Source organism: Pteropus vampyrus, unplaced genomic scaffold, assembly GCF_000151845.1.
Source record: "Pteropus vampyrus isolate Shadow unplaced genomic scaffold, Pvam_2.0 Scaffold441, whole genome shotgun sequence".
NCBI classification, from domain to species: domain Eukaryota; kingdom Metazoa; phylum Chordata; class Mammalia; order Chiroptera; family Pteropodidae; genus Pteropus; species Pteropus vampyrus.
Window position 1 is genome coordinate 10240 of NW_011889222.1, and position 21308 is coordinate 31547.

General features: G+C 32.9%; 1 protein-coding gene across 1 annotated transcript in view; it reads right to left on the reverse strand.

Annotated features, from left to right (window-relative positions):
* Positions 1 to 6932: 6932 nt before the first annotated feature.
* PPHLN1 (periphilin 1) overlaps positions 6933 to 21308 on the reverse strand; it is a 73224-nt gene continuing 58848 nt past the window's right edge. Inside the window, exons 7-10 of the mRNA XM_023524080.1 lie at positions 19046 to 19102; positions 16502 to 16581; positions 9626 to 9745; positions 6933 to 7094 (exon numbers count right to left, since the gene is read on the reverse strand). Coding sequence (XP_023379848.1) covers positions 6933 to 7094; positions 9626 to 9745; positions 16502 to 16581; positions 19046 to 19102 — 419 coding nt within the window. The remainder of the gene's footprint in view (positions 7095 to 9625; positions 9746 to 16501; positions 16582 to 19045; positions 19103 to 21308) is intronic.

Sequence of the window (21308 nt, forward strand, 5' to 3'; positions counted from 1 at the left end):
TAGTTTTCAGATGAAACACTCTTAAAATGAAAACTTTATACTTGTACTTCAGCAACACGTTTCTGTAGTAAGAGCACATGACCAGAATCTGACTGATAAATTATAACATTCAAAAACTCTGAAATTTGGCCAAAATACATGACATATTTTCAATATGTTTTGAGAATAAAGAAATTTTTCAGAGGTAAATCTTATGTGAGTATATTTTACCAAATCTATATATGTAAAGTCTGAATGAGGAGTTGGTAATAATGGATTGTTAAATATAGTAGGGTAGACTTGATGTCTAGACAAGATAGTGGTGAGAGCTACACTTTTAAGAAGCTCGTTACTTGCTCTGACAAAAAGGAAAAACAAAGAATGTTTCTATTATGTAAGGCTAGTATGAAATGCTTACATCATGCATATACAACAATAGAGTTGCTACTACTTTGAAAATAATTTCATTTTAATCTATCGTGTGTGAAAAGCTGATTCTTTTCCATGTCTCTGACTCTAGTTAATATTTCAGGAAGATGGTGTGTTTGATTAATCTTCTAATCTTTTAATTTTAAAAGTAAAAAAAGAATATCCTATTGAGAGAGAAAGAACAAAAGTTAGTGAACCATCAAGTTATTTCGATGGTGACTGAAACTAGACACTGTAAGAAGACCACAGATAGAACACTGAATAAGTGTAACATCTTATTTACTGAAGAAACTATTTTCTGCGAAACTCATTAGGCTCAACGAACACTAATTAATTACTAACTGATCATAGCAATGGTATACTTGAGTTTTTAAATAAACATTTCTAACATGAAAAACCCTGTGCCCTTATGAAGAGGTTAAAAAACATCAAAACACCTAAAAATCTAGTTAAATCTGAAATTAGCTACACATCATAGTGTGTACAGAAGAAGCAGTACTTAGGTGCTAATTTTTAATATGATTTAGATTAAGAAGGGACCTAAGATTACTCAATCCAACTCTTATTTTCAAGAAAAAGTGAAAAAAAGCTCATAAGCAGCCCATATGGTCACAAAAATGGTAAACGTGTAAATTCAAATTAAAATAAAAATTATGTGTTAAGTAGATTGATCCAGACTTACGGTAAAACATTATTAACCTATAAGACTAATGACCTAGGCAGGCAAAAAAATGATTTATGAATTAACTTGATTTTTCTTAGCTAAGTAGAATAAGAAAAGGGGTTCCTAGATGGCTAAGATATAAAATGTCTTCAATATAATAAGGCTAGCATAGCCATAAGTGACTATGGCTAATACTAATGTCTTTACTAAAATAAGTGTATATTCAGTATAAGTCTTTTTAAGTCAAAAACAAAAAAACAAAAAAAAGAAAAAAATAATCTCCTTAATCAAGTGTCTCTTAATACTCTCTATTATGTTTTAGAACATCAGATCGGCACCTGCTCTGGACCTAATAGAATTCCTGTCTAGATTTAAATTATAAATTATCAGATAAATATATAATCAATCCTTCTTTCAATAGAGAGATTTACTTATAGGTAGAAATATCAGTGTTTTCATAAAACAGCATTATGTTAGAATAGTATTCTGAAATAGTCAAAGAGGCTTTAAAAATGAATTTGCCTTCATGGTACTTTTTTGGTTATTATCCACCAAATAAGAAGAGCCTTTTTCCCATACAAATGATAAGTTTCTATGATTTGAGGAATACCATGAATAATGCATTTAAAGGATATTTTCAGGCATATTCCTGCAATTCTGTTGATTTAGATTTAATTAATTTTATCTACTCACATAATTTTTAAAAATGGTTAACGATGATTGGTACAAGTGAGAAATTAAGATTCTCTGCAATCATATACTCTGGTTATTCTCAACTTGGCATGCCATTAGAACAACGCGAGATTAACAGACACCCTGTTGATCACTTTTCAAGCACAACACTTCGTAAGACATAAACACAGGCATTTATGACACCCACAGTATTAAACCACTCCTAAACTGCCCATTTTAAGTATAATACTTTACTTAAAAAATACACATATTAAAGTTTTTTTAAATGTGAAAAAAAAATGGAAGAACTGTATTTTAAAACATGGTTAACAAGGGATTATAAATATCTATTAATAGAGAACTAGTTATATATACTGATATAGAATGGTCCCTAAGATATATTGAATAGGTAACATGGTATGCCACCATTTGTATTTAAAGAAAAAGTATGGAGATGCAAAAACCAACGCTTATCTCTACTCATTCTCCAGATGTGTGGGTGTATGTGTGTGTGTGTGTATTATTCATGTATACACGAATACTATATATAAACTGTGCATATACACATACATATACATATCACATGAGCATATCTATATGCTGGGGAAATAAACTGGGCAGCTAAAAGTTATGGGTGAAAAGCAAATTTATTTTGTACTGCATAATCTCTTGTGCCTTTTAAATTTTATGCTTATGTTTGTTAACACATAAAATATGACCTTCAAGGGATGGGCTGCAGGATATTTAACATAAAGCAAATCAGAGCACCTACTTTTGAGACATGACTGTAACATTAGTTTCTAACTAAATCCTTATTACTGTCACTATAACCAACTCTTCAAATCTGAAAAGAAAGCCTTTCATAAAGATTTGCTTTGGGTGATATTTACATAGTGTTTTAACTGTCAAATTAAACCAACTGAATATTTAAGATTTATGCATTTTATGGCATATCAATTTTACCTCAATTAAAAAACAAAATAACGTGGTAATAGTTTTCAACCATTTAGCACAGCAGAAACTACATTAGAACTCAAGAAAAAAGTCACCTCCTTCCAACTCCTTGATATTCCAAATATGGTTCACAGACTAATAGAATCAGCATCTTCTGAGAAAATATTAGAAATTCCAATCTCAAGCCCTATCCCAGATCTAATGAGTCAGAATTTGTATTTTAACAAATCACCAAGTGATGTATTTGTATATTAAAGTGTGAGAATCTCTGATAACCTACTTATCGGAATATTTATGGTAGAAATCCAAGAAGCTCCTCTACTTTTGAAAGCACTGTGGCTTGAGGGTTAAGAGAGGTAAGGTTCTTTCTTCAAGACAAGTTTGCATAGCAAAAGATCCTAATGTACTCTAGTGGCTCACCAACTATCCTTAGTAGTTGTTTCATTAGGTAATTATTTCTCTGCTACTTGCCGTCTCTTCAGGAGGATTTTAGCCACCCTGACACTTAGTCATATGATCTACTAGGCTGAACATGCATATGCAAATTATATGTATGTTTACACACACACACACACACACGTATAGTATATATAACATATATCCAGCCCAAATCTATTCAGATTATCTGATTCCATCTGAAGTTAAAGGAAGATAGAAAATCTAATCTAGATCTTCAGTGGGGAGTTACAGAGAGACTTTTAATATTAGATGCCAAGACCCCAAGAAAACAGATAATCTTACTGACAGGCTCTACCTAAGCACAGTTTTATCAAAATATGAGAGACTTTACAAATTTTAAATAGGAGAAAGTTACAAAGAGTTAAGGTAAATATTGCTTTATCCCTAGAAGTGCAACAGATGGAAGAAGGCTGTGTAATAACAGAGGATTTCAATTTGTGTGGTTCACGCAAAGTAACAATTTGTTAAAAGACAATATTCCTTATTGGTAAAATAGTAAGTAGTGGGAAGCACTTTCAAATCAAACAGTTCAGTAACAGTACATAAGGACTTGCGGGATATCAGAGTCAAGGGACTAATGTCAAACACCTGAATCAGAATATGAATCACCCATAATCTTGTTGGGTCAAATCTCTCTAGGAATTACTATATTAACAAAAGAAATTCTGAAATTTAACTCTCTTTAGGCTCAGAAGCCAGAAAGCATGGGAAAATATTCCAATCATTGAATGTAAAAGCCCAAACTAAGTAAGAGGGGGTAATCTGGGAAAATGAAGGGAACAAAAGATAAAGCATAGAATCCAAAGGATAAGGAAGCTAAATGTGCTGTGGCAAAAGAATGGATCATATCCACTAAAGGATATTCAAGTAAAAGAGGGGTAATTTGGATGATCTCTAGCAACACAATATTCAGAGATGCAACTTGATATCTCTGGCTCAAGGATTTTAGACCAGTGGTTCTCTGCCATATCTGATCATAACCTTGGGAGCTTTTTCAAAAGGCACCTACATCATCAACCTTACCAAATTTGTATATGCCCAGGATTGAGATGACACTAATATGGCATAAGACATGAATCTGATCACTCATTGAGATGATTCTGATACAATCTACCTCCATATGCATGCCCTTAAACATCAAATAGCCAAATTTGTAGGCATTTTGAATTAAACCAAATTTGGCCTGGAAATTTAGTTTACTTTATATTGTAATACTGCCTCAAGTTAATGACTTTCTTGGTATTCAAAGGCTGAAAGACTAGACTTATAAACCTTCAAATTATTATATGTGGTTATCTTTATAAGCTATCTGAACATATAGTACTTGACATAACATAGAAAATAGCTCGATATCTATATTTTTACATTATTTTAAGCTTGATTTGTTGCATTCATCCCTACAGGGTTTTGGGGGGTTACTATTCTCTTTGTAAAGTATTTCAAGCGTATGAAAAAAAATGTAAAGAATAATTACTAGACAGCTATGTAACTACCATCTAGCATTCTCAAGTCTTTGTAATGTTCCTATCCATCAGGCATTAATCCCTAAAAAATAAAATATGCAAAAGTTGGAAATGAAAAAATAAAGAAACTACTGTTTCATTTTCAAAATCACTATAACTTTTAGGCACAAGTTTATAAAAGAATTATAATTTTAATTTGCTAGCTTTCTGACTTTTGGGGGGCTTTTGGTCTGATTTTCTTGCCAGTATATAAAAACCAAAGTACCCTAGCAAAAACACAGTAGTTATAGTCCAATATTTAGTATCGTTAAGTTTTCTATTTTATAATACTTCTAATAACTGTTTTTACTTCTCTAGTAATATTAGAATATGGTAATGTCCTTTTAGAATTATTTTTCTTTTTTTAGGTCGTCTTTGCTGTAATAATTCCAATATACTTTATCAGATTTTTTTTCAAGTATTTGAACAATGGGCAGGAAAAAGATATAGTCATACTTACAGATCAAATATATATGGATATCTATAAAGTACTATAAAAACTGGTTTCATATTACACAACCTTATGTGTATAATGCTAAGATGGCCTCTACATTTGACTAATAACTCGCCTTTTCAAGATCAAATAGATCAACTATGAATAATAACAAGAGGAGATAATACAGAAAATAAACCACAAGCTAAAATAAGACACTCTCCACTATTAGTCAAGTTTTTCTAGCAGTTATAGTCTTAAGAGAACCTCTCCTTTAAAGAACTACAATTTAGGTGAAAAAGAAAAATAACATTAAATCATTCATTCAACAAACACCTACTAAATACCCAGGCACTCTGTCACGTGGTCAGGTGAAGACACCGTATCTTATTTCAAGTGATTCAGAGACTATTTCAAAGGTCACTTCTAGGTTTATGACTCCATTCATCATCCATATAACAGATATTTCTTGTAAGCCTACTACATGCCAATCACTGTTCTAGGTGATGGAGATAAAGCAGTAAACAAAACAAAGTCCTTGCTCTCATAAAGCTTCCACTATGGTGAGGGGAGATAAGCAAACAAATAAAAATATGTCAAATGGCAAGAAAAGCTACAAAGAAAAATAAATTAGAGTAAAACAAAACCAAGGGAGTAATTTTATATAAGGTAATGATATTCATATTCATGTTGAAGATATATCTAGTGGGCAAATCTTTTATTTATACTCTCATTTAACTGATATCTTAAAAGGTACCAATCCACCTTGACATCAACAAATTAAAATATTCCCAGTCTTCGTTTTCTTTCTATTCTTCTAAGGAGATGGTACTGCTGACCACCTCCATTTTGAATCCCTATTGGCTTACATGACAAATTTCCTATCCAGGTTCTTAACCTTAGCCATTGGTGTGTTATCAATATAAGCTGCACAATCGCATCTAGGATTTAATTAAGATCTTCTCCTATCCATTCAAAGGAAATAGATTTTAATTGATGTGGAACTGAACAGCAATAGGAAAGATTTAATTTTGTTCTTAATTTTCAATAGTTTTTAGAATGACATTTATTCAAGGCATTGGAGGAAACCATCAAAACAAGTCCTTGTACAACAGGTTACATTTTATAAAGCCCTTTTACAGTTTATCTATTTAATCCTCATAAAATGATAATACCCTATGATGCAGGTAATATTTCCATACTGAAACACTTTAGATTTGGCTATGCATAATGACCACAGTGACAAGTATTAGAAAAAAAATGATTTCTACTTTTTAAATCTTAGGTAAGACAAAGCCTCTCAGCTTACTTATTCCATTCCAAAATTATATTTCACATTACAATAAGATACAGCTAAAAGGTTTTGTCCTATAACTATTCCTTAAGCAATATATTTAATCTAATAAAGAGATCCTAACTTTTCAGTAAGAATAAAATCAGATTTAAATACCTATCTTTTATTTTTTAAATATTTAAAAAATGCTTAGAAACATAATGAAAAACAAGAAATTTCTGTAAGCCCAATATTCAAAAAAATTGCTAACATTTTGGTATATTTAATATTTCTTTCAGCATTTCCTATTAGATTTAGTAGTTTTTAAATTGCTTCATACTAACTAGAATATTAATATTCTCTAAAAAGGAAGTTTGCTTTTTATTTAAAAAATAAACAGGGGTGGGGGACCACCTGATCAAAATTACTGTAAAATCAAATAATTTTTATAATTTCTAAATTGTGATTTCAGTCATAAGTGAAAAAAAAAGACAAAATGAAATATATTCATTAAATAAATATTTACTATACCAAGTGTAAAATGATAAGAACAAAAGACTATGTACCTTAAGACAATTGGATTCTCACCTGTTCAATCTCTTTGGTTTTTGATGCTATTGCTTTAGAGCGACTGTTTAGCTGACTGTCTTCAAATAAATCTATGCCATCTGTTGCATTTGACTCAGGTTCTTCTGGCTGGTCAATAAACAATGGTCCCGTGGGTCCTGCCTTTAAAAAGTAATTGAAAAATAAATATTTAGTGAATTTAAATAAACTATGAGAAACCCAGTACTGTATTATAGCCTTAAAACACTAATCCTAAAATAGCACTATGAAAGAAATCTCATAGTTAAACGTTTGATAAATTATGCAAACTCTATTATTCATCCTTTCACAGACCACAGATGAGCATATTAATATTATAATCTCTGCAGAGTACTGAATTATTAAAATCAATCTACTTCTTTTCAATCTAGCATTTCCCAAATATACTGGCTAACAGAATCTTTTTTTCTTCCTCAGACCATTAGGACCCCTTCAGAATTACTATTTTATCAAATACTCTGGGAATTCTCTATTAGCGTCCAAAGGTAAAAGTACAAAACTGAACACAGGAATGAACTATAAATTCCTGAATATTTAAGTACATAACTGAATGTATCTTCAATTTCATGGGACTCTACTTATAAAATACCCGGTCTCCCAACCAAACTGCTTACAACTATACTGATGGCAGCAAGAGAAGATAAACTGGAAACCTAAATATTTAATCTCTCTCTACTCATAAAAATGAATCTATATGGTGTTTCTACAGTACACAGACTATTTTTTAAATAGCCAGTATAAAACAAAAATATTGTCACAACTAAATTTAAACACACACATAGATAACTAAAACGAGTAATTATTTAACAATTGCCTGAGAGCAAATGTTAACTACCTGGGCAAAATGTTAATAAGATAGTGGAATTAAACTTTTAAATAAAAAACAGAGCTTCATAAAAATTTTCCAGCTGCTTTATTTCCAGTATGAAAAAGTATCAATCTACCTTGAAAAACATCTTAGACAATGCTACAAAAATTAATGCTGCTGCTCAACAATAATAATGTACACAAAGTAACAAACTACTCATCTTGATCTTATTCTCACTTGCTTTTAGTTCAAAAGATCATATCTGACCTATGACCCCACTTACAGATTTTCAGTGTTATTTACTTCCCCTTATTCAAAACCTAGCCAATTCTGTTCATATTTTAGAGAAAAAAATAAAGAGTTTTAAAAAAAGTCTTTCTAGACCTTATATCATAGACTATTCAGTCAAGATCCAGTCAACTAATAATAAAAATACATAAATATATTTAAACACTGGGAAAAGTAGACAGTAAAATTTTTTAAAATTAAGATATATAAAAAAATAATGGGGGGAGGGGAGGATATATTTTATTAAAACCTTGCTAACTGAAGATAAAGTTATCTAACAAGAATGTAGTGTTTTGAAAGATTTTTAACTTAAACTACTCTGAGAAAAATGATCTGTTCTCCAAAACAGCAATTTTGAAGCATATATATCTATTATAATATAAAACTATTATTCTAAATTATTTTTTAAAATAAGCAAAATGACTCTATTAAATGTATTACTGTCTTGTTCATGCTTTTAAATAGTGCTGTAAAGGTACTAAAAAGAAACGGCTTGATGTTTTTGATACATTTACTCAAGAATACTCATAAATGTCTATTATTACAGCTACAATAACAAGGAAACTTTGACCTATTTAAGAATAATTGTTATCAAAATAACATAGCACTTTTAAAAAGAAAGTCTCTATTTGTGTGAGTACGGATAAGGTCTATACTGATTTGTACTGATTTCTATGAACAGTGTGCATTAGCTATTCTGAAAAGGATCTTTTCATAGTTTATGAAGATTATGTAGACATATAATTTCTATTATCAAATCTCAATGCTTGATCCCTTTCATCAAAGGACATGCCATGAAAGGCATTCAAAAATATATTGAAAAGCCATAAATCTCCACCAAAGATACATAATCTGTCATGGCACAAAAATTTTTACATTCTCTGCCTATTATGTCAAAATAATTCAAGCACCAAATCCTGACTCTAAAAGCTTAATTTTGTCCATGAAATGTCTGTATTTCTCTATTAGAAATGTTACCAGTTATATAGAAATTTTTCTGTCCATTTTCAAATATTTTAATACAATCATTTCATAAATATTATTCTATGAACCCAAAACTGATCTCATCTTTTGGTAGTCAAGACTCATCAAAGGTCATAGGTAGCCCAAACAATACATAATTTCATTTCCTGGGATATTTGAGATAATTGCATAGACTAGAACATGCAATATAAATAAAGCCTAAGATCCAAGGTCTAATTACATTTTTGTTCTGAGTTAACTGGTTTGTGAATAGTGGCTTAGCATGATTTCTACAGATACGTTCTAGAGACAGCAAGGCCTATAAAAGTAGCATATAAATAATGCATTTTCCTTTTATTCCGTATTTACAATAGTCTTAAACTAAACTACTGGAGACATTGAGATGTAGTATAATTACTGAATTCAGATCACTCATAGTCACACTACTACTGTTATGTGATAAATTTTAATAATCCATGAGGATATTTTCCCCCATATTTTAAAATACTAGAACAAACCAAGTATTTTCTGCCCATATTTTAAAATCTAGATAAATACCTCAGATGTGAAACATAAAGGAGAAATTAGGCCTTACCTCATACTCAGAAATTTCAGGTAAGTTACTTTCATCGGCCTTCTCTAGCTTTTCAGCAGCCCACTTGCTTGCAGCCTCAGCAAGTTCCTTGTCAGTTAGCCTACTGGGTTTGTCTAACATCTAATAAAAACAAAAGGACAGTTCTATCACAATTCTCAAGGGCTTTTAAACTTCAAATACATCAAGAAGTAAATCCCACTTATACTTAAAAATCATATGTCCTCAAATTTATATGGAGAAAAAGTATATTCTTTCTTTGCTTTTTCAAAAACATTTGACAGAATTTCTTAAAGTAGCAATTCCTTTGGGACGTATAGACTAGATCTCTTAATTCATTTACATGAAACTTCGGAAATTCATCTAAGTAACAAAAGACATTGACAATTAACTAATACACTAATAGTATTTAGAACATAAGACATACTGTTTCCAACTTTCTGTCTTTAATTATATTCAGTGAAATAAATTATGCCAAAATCTCAAGATAAAACTCTTAATTAATGCAACAGAAAGTTCAGATATGCATTTTTATAATTTGTAATAATTTATATAAATCCTACTCTACTCTTTACACAAAATTAACAGACTTAAATTTTATTTTTTGATACCACTACTTCCCTTTTCAATCACATACAATACTAAACAAGGAATGGGATATGGAGTTACGGACAGACCTGGTTTTGAACGGCAGTTTCATCACTTGCTATGTCAATGATTTTATACATATAATTTATGATACTGTGAGTCTTGGTTTCCTCATTTAGGAAACAGTGATTAATAATAGTCACCGTTTTACAAAGTAGTTGTGAAACTCAAGAAAGATAACAGACCTGAAAGCATTCAGCACAATGCTCTGTACTCTAGTTTTTCTTTCTTTTCTATATTCATTGCTATAAATCTGTGATATTTGAATCTGTTATATTTGAAAAACTGAAACATATTTGAAGATGAATCGGTTCATAGGGACAATATAAAAATGAGGAAAATAAAATAATTTTTTCTGGATCACATTATTCCCTCAATATTGTTTACAGACTTGTGTTTAGAATAAGATGTAAAAATTATATGGCAAAAATTAAAAATTCTTTCCTTAGACCCTTATGGTAACTCTGATTCCATTCTATTTCATTAGCATACATTTTCATCAATTACGCCCTTCACCCCTAATTGTATCCTTGCCTCTTCTCTAAAGTCACATCACTGATTCCAAATATGTCTTCTCTGGATGACAGTGCCGGTAATTCCTATGTTACAGCACACTACCATTTATAAAGTACACTTCCATTTTATATGCAAACCAAAAAAAATAGTATTTTAATTAAATGGAATTCCATGGAGGTAACTGGGTAGACTTTATTATTCCAACTTATAAACCAAGAAACTGAATGTCAAAAAATAGTGATTTCCCACAGTTACTGGTAAATGCTGACTTGGAACTTAAAGCTGGTCTTCTACAACAAAAAGCCCACTGACCTCTTTCCATAGCTTATTCAATTCATCAAACTACTGACTTGTCATCTATAATGTTTACTGGAAGATAATAACAATGCGTCTACATAGAGTGATTGCAAAGCCACTGAAGAAGCCTAAAGATCTAACTCCAAAGCCCTACCCATACATAAGGTTACAAAGGTATAAGTAATACCTTTATTATTACATAGTAATATAGTTTAAAAGTTTTTTTAAAGGAGAAGACAAAGAACTATCCAAGAAAAAAAAATTATACCCCATATCTATTTTGAAGAGACAGTTATAGAGCAAAAACAAAACTCTAGTAAAAAAAGGAAGCAAAATCTTCTACAACTCAATCCTCTATTCGTCTGTTATTAAATCTGAATACCCGAAAAACTCTCATTGGAAACAAACTTCTAACAGTAGAAAATAAACTCTGAAAAAAGGCCTTTGACCTCCTACATGAGGGCAGCCATAATGTTTAAAAGAAAAAGTCCTCCACTGAATCAGGAAATCTAGGTAATAAAGCTCTCCACATCTACCATGTAACCTTGGGCAAAGGGCACAGGAGGCTGCACTTTCCAAATACATAAAATGATTATAGAACTAAAATTCTGATTCTATCTTAAAACAAAAATGCAAAAATCTACATAAACTATTAGGCAAAAATATCTAAAATCCATTATGGTTGTTACCCACTAAATATATTTTAAAATGTGCTACAAAATTTTACGTTGTAACTTATATTTACATTGCATTATAATTTGGGGAAGTGAATATTCTATATATAATTCAAATATTTACACTAGGCGGGTACTCTTCATTTTTACCTGACAAGAAAAAAAAAGTCTCTCAGAACTCATACAACTCAATAACAACAACAAAAAAAACAAACGATTCAATCAAAAAAATGGGTGGACTTAAACAGACATTTCTCTCTAGAGGACATATAAATGTCCAATAAATATATGAAAAGATGCTCGACATCATTAGCTATTAGGGAAATGCAAATCAAAACCACAATAAGATACCATCTCAAACCTGTTAGAATAGCTGTAATCAACAGGACAAGTAATAACAGATGCTGGAGAGGATGTGCACAAAAAGGAACCCTCATACACTGCTGGTGGGACTGCAAATTGGTACAGCCACTATGGAAAACAGTTTGGAGGTCCCTCAAAAAACTAAGAACTGATCTACCATATGATCCAGCAATCCCTCTACTCGGTATTTACCCCAAAGACTTGGAAACCCATATCTGAAAAGATATGTGCACACCGATGCTCATAGCAGCATTATTCCCAGTGGCCAGGACATGGAAGCAACTGAAGTGTCCTACGACAGATGATTGGCTAAAGAAGCTGTGGTATATATATACAATGGAATATTACTCAGTCATAAGAAGAGATGAATGAAATACTGCCATTTGTGACAACGTGGATGGACCTCGAGATAATCATGCTAAGCGAAATAAGCCAGACAGAAAAAGTTGAAAATCACATGGTATCACTTATATGTGGGATATAAACATAAAAGCAACAAATGAACAGGACAAACAGAGACTCATGGACATGGACTATAGACTAGTGGTTCAGAGAGGATGGGGGTGAGGGAGATGAGGGGAGGTAGATGGGGAAAAGGAAGTCAAATATGTGGTGACAGAAAGAAATCTAACTATGGGAGGTGAACACACAGTATAAATACACACACACAGACACACACACACATACACACATAAGCCTTACTGTTAAAAAAAAAAATCTCTCAGATGGGTAAAGCACCCTTGATATGGTAAGACAGAAATAGAAAATCCAATCAATCTTTCCTATTCAAAATCCTGCATTCTAGAATCCTCAGACTACTAGGAAAGCTCTAAAGAAACAAGTTTTCACAAAAACATCTTTTTCTTTTTTTTTCTTTGAGACAGAGAAGAGCAGGCTGCCCTCTGAACACCAGCAGACTGTCAAGCGATGTCTACCATTGCTGAAAAGCCAAACATGCCAAAGACTGAAAACCAAAAAGAAACAAAGAAAAACGAGAATAGACGTAACAATTACAGAAAGAGAAAGAGTGTGAGGTCGGTAGAGAATCTCTAACTGTAGAGAACAGATAGAAACAACACCACCTCAAAATTCTTAACTTTTGAGGATTAGAACCATGAACCATCGTTTCAATACATTTTGGGATGCTAGTAAGGTAAGAATGAAAAAAATGATGTAGTGAGAAGTAGTGTAGTGAAGAGCTAAAGTTCTTAAGAAAATCATTTAACTTTTCTATAAAATAGAGATGTATAACTATTTTTTTAAAATTGCAAGATAATTACAGCCATAGCATTAGTGAACACCTGCATCACCTCACATATTTACCATTTCTTTTTCGTGGTGAGAACATTTATGATCTCTGAGCAACTCTCAAGTATATTATACATTACTATTAACTATAATCACTACGTTGTACATTAGATTTCCAGAACTTACTCATCTTATACCTGGGAGTTAATATTCTTTGACCATCTCCTCTTTCCCTCTCACCCCTCAGCCCTTGGTAACTATTTTTTTCACCTCTATTTTCTGAATTCTATGTTTTTAGATTCCACATACAAGTAAGATCACACAGTACTTTTTCTATTTCACTTGGTATACTGCCCTCAAGGTCCATTCATGTTGTCATAAAAGGCAGGATGTCCTTCTTTCTCATAGCTGAATAATATCTCATTGTGTGTATACATTACAACTTCTTTAATCCATTCATTTGTTGAAGGACACTAAAATTGTTTCCACGTCATGGCTATTGTGAATAATGCTGCAATGACCACAGGAGTGCAGATATCTTTTCAAGATCCTGTTTTCATTTCCTTTAGGTACATACCCAGAAGTGGGATTGCTGGATCAGATGATGGCTCTGTTTTCTCATTTTCTGTGGAACCTCTATACTGGTTTCCATAGTGGCTATGCCAATTTACATTCCCACAACAGTACACACGGTTTCCTTTTCTCCGTCCCCTCCTCAACACTTAACATCTCTCATCTTTTTGATGACAGCTATTCTAGCAAGTGTGACGTCACCTCTCACTGTGATTTTGATTTGTGGTGATTCATGATGTTGAGAAGAGCAGGCAGAGAGACAAGAGAAGAGCAGAATCTTTTCATGTACCTACCAGTCACTTGTATATCTTCTTTGGAAAAATATCTATTCAGTTTCCCTAACCGCTTTTTAATAGGATTTTTGGGGGTTTTGCTATTGAGCTGTATAAGTTCTTTATATATTTTGGATATTAACCCCTTATCAGATAAATTATTTGCACATATTTTCTCCCATTCTGTAAGTTGCCTTTTCATTTTGTTGATGGTTTCCTTTGAAGTGTAGAAGCTTTTTAATTTGATGTAGTCCTACTTGTTATTTTTTACTTCTGTTGATTTTGGTATCAAATTCTAAAAAATCACTGCCAAGACCAATGTCAAGGAGCTTACCACCTAGGTTTTCTTCTAGAACTTCATGGTTTCAAGTCTTACATTCAAGTTTTTAAACCACATTCAGTTGATTTTTGCATATAGTGTAAAACAGGGGTCCAATCTCATTGGCTACTCAGTTTTCCCAACAGAGTTTACTGAAAACACTGTCCTCTCCTCATTGTATATTCTTGGTTCATCATAAATTATCTATCCGAATATGCATGGGTTTATTTGAGGTCTCTATTTTGTTCCATTAATCTATGTGTCTGTTTTTATGCCAATACCACACTGTTTTGATTACTACAGCTCTGTAATGCAGTTTGAAATCAGGCAGTGTGATACCTCCAGTTTTGTTCTTTTTTCTCAAGATTATTTTGGCTGTTTGGGATCATTTTTAGTTCCATATGAATTTTTGGATTGCCTGCCCTAATTCTCTGAAAACGACACTGGAATTTTGATAGGGATTGCACTGACTCTGTAAATTGCTTTGGACAGTATGGATATTTTAACAATATTAATTCTTCTAATCCATGAACACAAAATATCTTTACATTTATTTATGGCCTCTTCAATTTCTTTCATCAATGTCTTATAGTTTTCAGTATACAGATCATTCACATGCTTGGTTAAATTTACAAAGTATTTTAATCTTTTTAATGCTATAATAAATGGAATTATCTTAATTACTCTTTCTGACAGTTCTTATTGGTACATAGAAACACAACTGTCTTTTCCAATATTAATTTTGTTTCCTGAAACTTTACTCAATTTGAGCATTAGTTCTAACCATTTTTTTTGGTAGATTCTTTACGGTTTTCTAAATACAGTATCATGCCATCTGCAAACAGAGACAGTTTCATTTCTTCCTTTATGATTTGGATACCTTTTATTTCTTTTTCTTGCATAAATGCTCTGGCTGGGACTTCCAGCACTATGTTGATTAAAAGTGGAGAGAGTGGACACCCCAATCTTGTTCCTAACATTAGAAGAAAAGCTTTCGGCTTTTTGCTACTGAGCACAATGTTAGCCGTGGGCTCGTCATATATGATGTTGAGGTACATTCCCTCTATACCCAGTTTGTTCAGAGTTTTTATCATAAATGGATGTTAAATTCTGTCAAATGCTTTTTCTCCATCTATTGATAAAATCATATAATTTTTATCCTTCACTTTGTTCATATGATGTATCACGCCGATTGATTTGTGGACGATGAACCATCCTTGCATCCCTATACTAATACTCACTTGATTCTTTTAATGTACTGTTGAATTTGGTTTGCTAATATTTTGTTGAGAATTTTTACATATATGTTCATCAGAGATATTGGCCTGTAATTTTCTTTCCTTATAGTATCTTTGTTTGGTTTTGGTATACAGGGCACCACTGGCCTCATAAAATGAGTTTAGAAGTGTTCCCTCCTTTTTTATTTTTTGGAAGAGTTTGAGAAGTATTGGTATTCTTGAAATGTTTGAAAGAATTCACCAGTGAATTTATTTATTTATTTATTTATTTGTTTATTTATTTATTTGAGAAAATTATTTAACTTCTGAGTCTTGTCTGTAAAATATACCTACTTATATCATATAAATAAGAGAAAAAATACTTAATATAGTATCTAAAATCAAGTAGTTATACAATAAATGTTTGCTATCTCTGCCTATACTTCCTTCCAAAATAAAAGCACACTCTATCAAATATGCCCCTTCTGAATATTCATTCCCACCTGTATGGTCAAGATGAGCAAGAGCAACAGTAAGTACTAATTTTAGTATAACTTGTGAAAAAATTTGTATAAGAAAACTGCTCATCTACTCTGCTAGCTACTTTCAAGTTGTGGTTCCTTAAAATTCAAGTTTTAAATTTCAGCAAATTACCTAGATTAGGTATGACAATAAAGAATAAAATCATCTGTACTAGACAGTCCATCTTACTTGTAATTCCTCTTTAAACTGATTTTATAAATATGACAAACCTTTGATGAAGGAACTGCTGAAGAACTCGAGGGTGAAGTATCTCTTGATGTTTTCAAAGACTGAACAGGTCTCTCTTTACCTATATAAAAAAAAAATACAAAATGCAATTTTCTAGCTCATTTGTTTTCAATTAGTGATTTTTCTAATTAAATAAACTAAAAGAGATATACACTTATTTTAGTACTGAAATCTTCATTATATTAAGTTAAACCAGTTAATATCTAAATCCACCTATCTCTCTTAGATGCTGGGCACCATCAAAAATTTCAAATAACATAGAACCAGTGGATATCATATATGGCAATCCAGGCCACACCAATGTCAGTTTGCAAACACAGAACCACTGAGAAGACCTCAAGAAAAGCAAAAAACCCTTTAAAATTATAAATATTTCCTCCTCTATGTTCCTAAAATCTTTTAATACATCACAATATAAATCCAAGGGTAGTTATTATATAGATAACCACCAAGGAGAACTAGCTAATTAAATTGTAGCTCAAATAGAGAGGCATCTAGAAAATTAAGTGGGTATTCCTGAAATGCTTAGACAATTTAAAAAATAAAAGTAAAAACTACAAAATTTAGAGCACTAATCCAGCATCCAGTAAGAATGAGTACCCAAATATATGCTAAACAGTCAAAAATAAATCCATGTGAGATAAAAATCACTAACCTTTATCTTTAGTCACTTCAGATACCTACGTAGTGCTCTATGTATATCATTGTTTTTATAGAAATTTTAGCCAGAAAATATTTAAATGTTACTTTAGCCAGTTCAACCACAACAAAAATGGGTTTAAATATAATCTTAAAAATAACAGTGAGTTGTTCGTGACAGAAAAACGTTTCATTAAATTGTCTATATGTGTCAAACAAACAATATACCCGCTGGCTCTTGCTAGGAAAACTGACAAAATTAATTAAGAAGAAGAAGGAAAAGTGACGTCTAGTTTGCAGTGACACAGAAGCTGGTCAAGACTAGACAGTGGGTTATGGCCATGAAAGCACTCAAGAGCAAAAGCAGAGACAAAACAACCCTGAAAATGAGGCAAAGCCAGCTTCAGTCAAAAAAGCCTCTCAGGCTCTTCTTGCTATGGTGCAAATAGCTAAGTAAGGGCCTGGAGTTACAAAGGTTTCTGAGGACCTTAGGGCAGTAGTGAATAACACCTCTTTCCAAAGTCCTGCAGACCAGAAAGGCTTTCTCAAGACCCTCCCCACACCTCCATAAGGATAACTGGCAATGCTTAAAGATAATTTTGATTTTATAAGTGGGAGAGTGCCACTGGTACATAGTAAATATAGGGTAGGGATGCTGCTAAACATCTTACAAATGCAAAGGATAGCCTTCCACAACAAAGAATTATCTAGCCTCAAATGTTGATAGTGCTGAGGTTCATTCAGAACTTCTGCTCTGGGCACAGTATTCCTCTCTGAAGCTCCAAGTCTTAAAAAACACATAACCATCTCTTTTAACTTGTGCTATCATTAAGAGGCTTTCGAACTAACTAAGCAAGTTTAAAAGTTCTTGTAGACCTTAAAGATCAAAAGTAAAATAATACCATCACTACATTCCCAAATGATTAAACAGCATGGGTTTTTTAGTCATCCCCTACTGTATCTCCATTGCACATGGCAAATTCCACATCATATTGTGTCAGTCTATCCCACTGCACCAAAAGCTCCTAGAGGAACAAATATAGCTTATTTATTTTTGAACACGCAGGACCTACCTAGCTCAAGTCTTTTAAGTAAAAGAGTAGGCACTCAAAAATTCAGTGAAAAGGTCATTTTTTTTACCCTTAGGATGTAACGATCTCTCCATCCTATTCAGATAAGCAATTCCTTGAAAGAATAAGAGCTAAACCAATCAGCACAGCACACTATGCTCATTAAAGACATAATTGTAGGCTCAATTCTGGCACACAGCAGCTAGAGACAGAAAAAAAATCGTTCAACAGCAGCTGTCAATCTCTTACCTTTTACAAACAAGACATGAGTACTACAGCTATGCCAAGTACGGTGCCAAGTAGTCTTAGAATCTTTCCTGATTTTAGCTGTACATGACTTAATTTAAGCTGATTTAAACTAACGTCAATGCGCAGAAGCAAAGGAACACTGAAGGGCAGGGCAGGTGGTTTATCATATATCCACATGTATTCATGTGTACCTATTGCATGAAAGAGATAGACAGGCAAGAAGCAAAGGATAAAGAAAAAAGATAATATAGATGGCAGAAGAAAAAGCACAGAAAAGGTAAAAAGAAATCCCCTGAACCTACTGTTGTTAGGTCCTACCTGCCAATGACTTGTCTATTCTATAGTTCTCAACCTCCTATGAGGTAACTTGCTGACCAGGAATGGCTGGCCCAGACAACCAATCCCCATATCCACCCAAATCCTATTATCTGAGTCTACTGCTGTTGAACTCCGGTTCCAACAGTAGACTACTGGAGCAATTACACACTTTTCCCATTTCTATAACCTCAATCAACGCAAGCCCCCACCCTTTTACAATCCCCAATCAAAATCTAGCTCAAAACTCACCTCTTTCTGGCTTTCCTTCATTCTGTCGTTTGTAGGAGGCACCAACACGCATGGACTCTAGGGAAAGGCGGGCAGGGAGGAATTACCACCAGGACCTCTACGCCCAGTAACAACAAGAGAAGAACCCGGAAGCAGGAGTGAGGAGAATTGGAACTTCTAAGCATTTGCTGGGCACCTTAACTTCTTTCCTAACCTGCCTTCAAGATGGGTTGCCTGAGTAATCACCATTGAAGAGGAATAAATAACAGGAGAAAAGCTCTGTTTAAGATGAGAGGCTAACTAGGTCCAACAACATGAAATATGAAGATGAAGCTAACCAAGGATAGCATGAGTGTAAAGGAATGAGATAGGTTCATAAGACACCAAAAGTTGAAGACGGGAATCATGTCTTAGTCATCATTATAAGTACCTAGTCTAATCTTCTCCATAAAGTCAATGTTTCAAGGATTGGTTAAAGAATAACACCAACAATATCAAGAGTGAAAGATGAATCACCACTGGAAATCAGAAAGAACAATGGAAAGGTTTTCATACATCATATCAGTTCCCTGGGCTTACAATAATTATCTGCAGTAGTCATTGTGACACGCTCTCAACAAGTAGCCTATTACTAAATCTTGCTAATCCTTTTTATACAAACTCTCATATATGAATTTTAATAAACAAATCCATAGCTACTGTTAGTTGAACCCCTAATTATCCCATATTTAGAATCTTATCAATATTTTATTACATCCCAGCAAACTCCTGATGCAAATGGAATTGGCTTTATAAATAGCCTACATATACTAGCAGGGGCTCCCACATAGCTTTCTAATAAGATACAAACTCCCTCTTCTATTATGGATTCCAAATTGCCAATTTTACCTTTTTTTCTGAGAAAATTACTTTTTCTGAATCGTTTTGGCACTGTCAGCACCTTGTATTAAAAAGAAATATCACACAAATATTACCATCCTACTTTTGCAAGAATGTTGTTGAAGATGCAGTAACCCTCTCATTTTTCCCTGACCTGTCATTAGGAAATTTTTGTTACTCTTGAGCAGCTGATCTATTTTTACCCAAGATACACTGTGAACACTATTAATGCTTGTTTCTTCTTTGTTTTAGGTAACTCCTTAGTTCACCTGCAGCAACTGCTAAGAGCCTTATCATGGGCATTTTTTTACATACACCAACTTTATTCTTACTTTTATTTTCATGTCCTCATGTCTCTTTTACATAAAATTCTTTACCTATTTACTTAATCCTATTACTAACTGTTTATTTTGTTAGCCTGCCTCAAATTCTTTGTAGATCAAGAGATGAGGACAGTGATATTTTATAGGAGTGTCTGGAGTCTGGGGCTGGCTCAGGTTAGCTGGTGAGAGTAGACTGGCTGCATCTCTTCCAAACTCTTAAGTTCAGTGACTCCACTTCAGTGGCCTGAAATCAGCCAGAGTGGTAGTATTCACTCCACCTATATTGGCAAATGTCATAAATTAGGTGTTTTCCCCTCCTAAGAGTCAGTTTACTAACATACCACTGGTGTGTTTATTGATTTCGATTCCAAATATCAGAGACACTGTAGGAATCATCACATTTAACTAGATTCCTATCCATGCTGCCCTAAACAAGCCTGAGCTATTTAATAATATTCTAAAAGACTAGTAAAACTACCCAGCTGAACCTGGTTCAAATGGCAGAATCATCAATAAATTAGGTGACTGTTTTAATTCACTAAGTTTTAGAGTATTTTAACACAAAAGATAACAGAAATAGCCCTACTGTGCTTAAATTCTTAAACTCCCCCCGTTTCCAACGATGTGTTTATATTAAAACCAAAGGTCTTTCTTCTTGTCCTCTAAAACAGCATTTTAATGATTTCCAAACAAGTTTTTCTTAATATTTTGCCATTGGTTTTTCATGCCTTTGTACTTCTGTGTTTATACTTCCTAATGACACCTTTCTTCTTCTTTGCTGGTCATTGTTTCTTAAATGTGTTACTCCTAACCTCAATCCTTTTTGCTCTGCTATTCTTATGTGGCTCCAACCAACACTATAAATACACATCTCTCACTTCTGCTTCCTTCATTCATGTTTCTATATTTCTGACAGGATGCTACTCCTTAGCCATTACCTGATCTAGTGAGCAGCACTAACTCTCTATTGACAGTAGGGCAAAAAGGCTCAACACATTTCTGCCTTGGCTGCATCTTGCTAAGAAAATGAGTTCCAAATTAGGATGAAGGAAGAAACCTGGAAAAAAAAATTCTGAAATGGC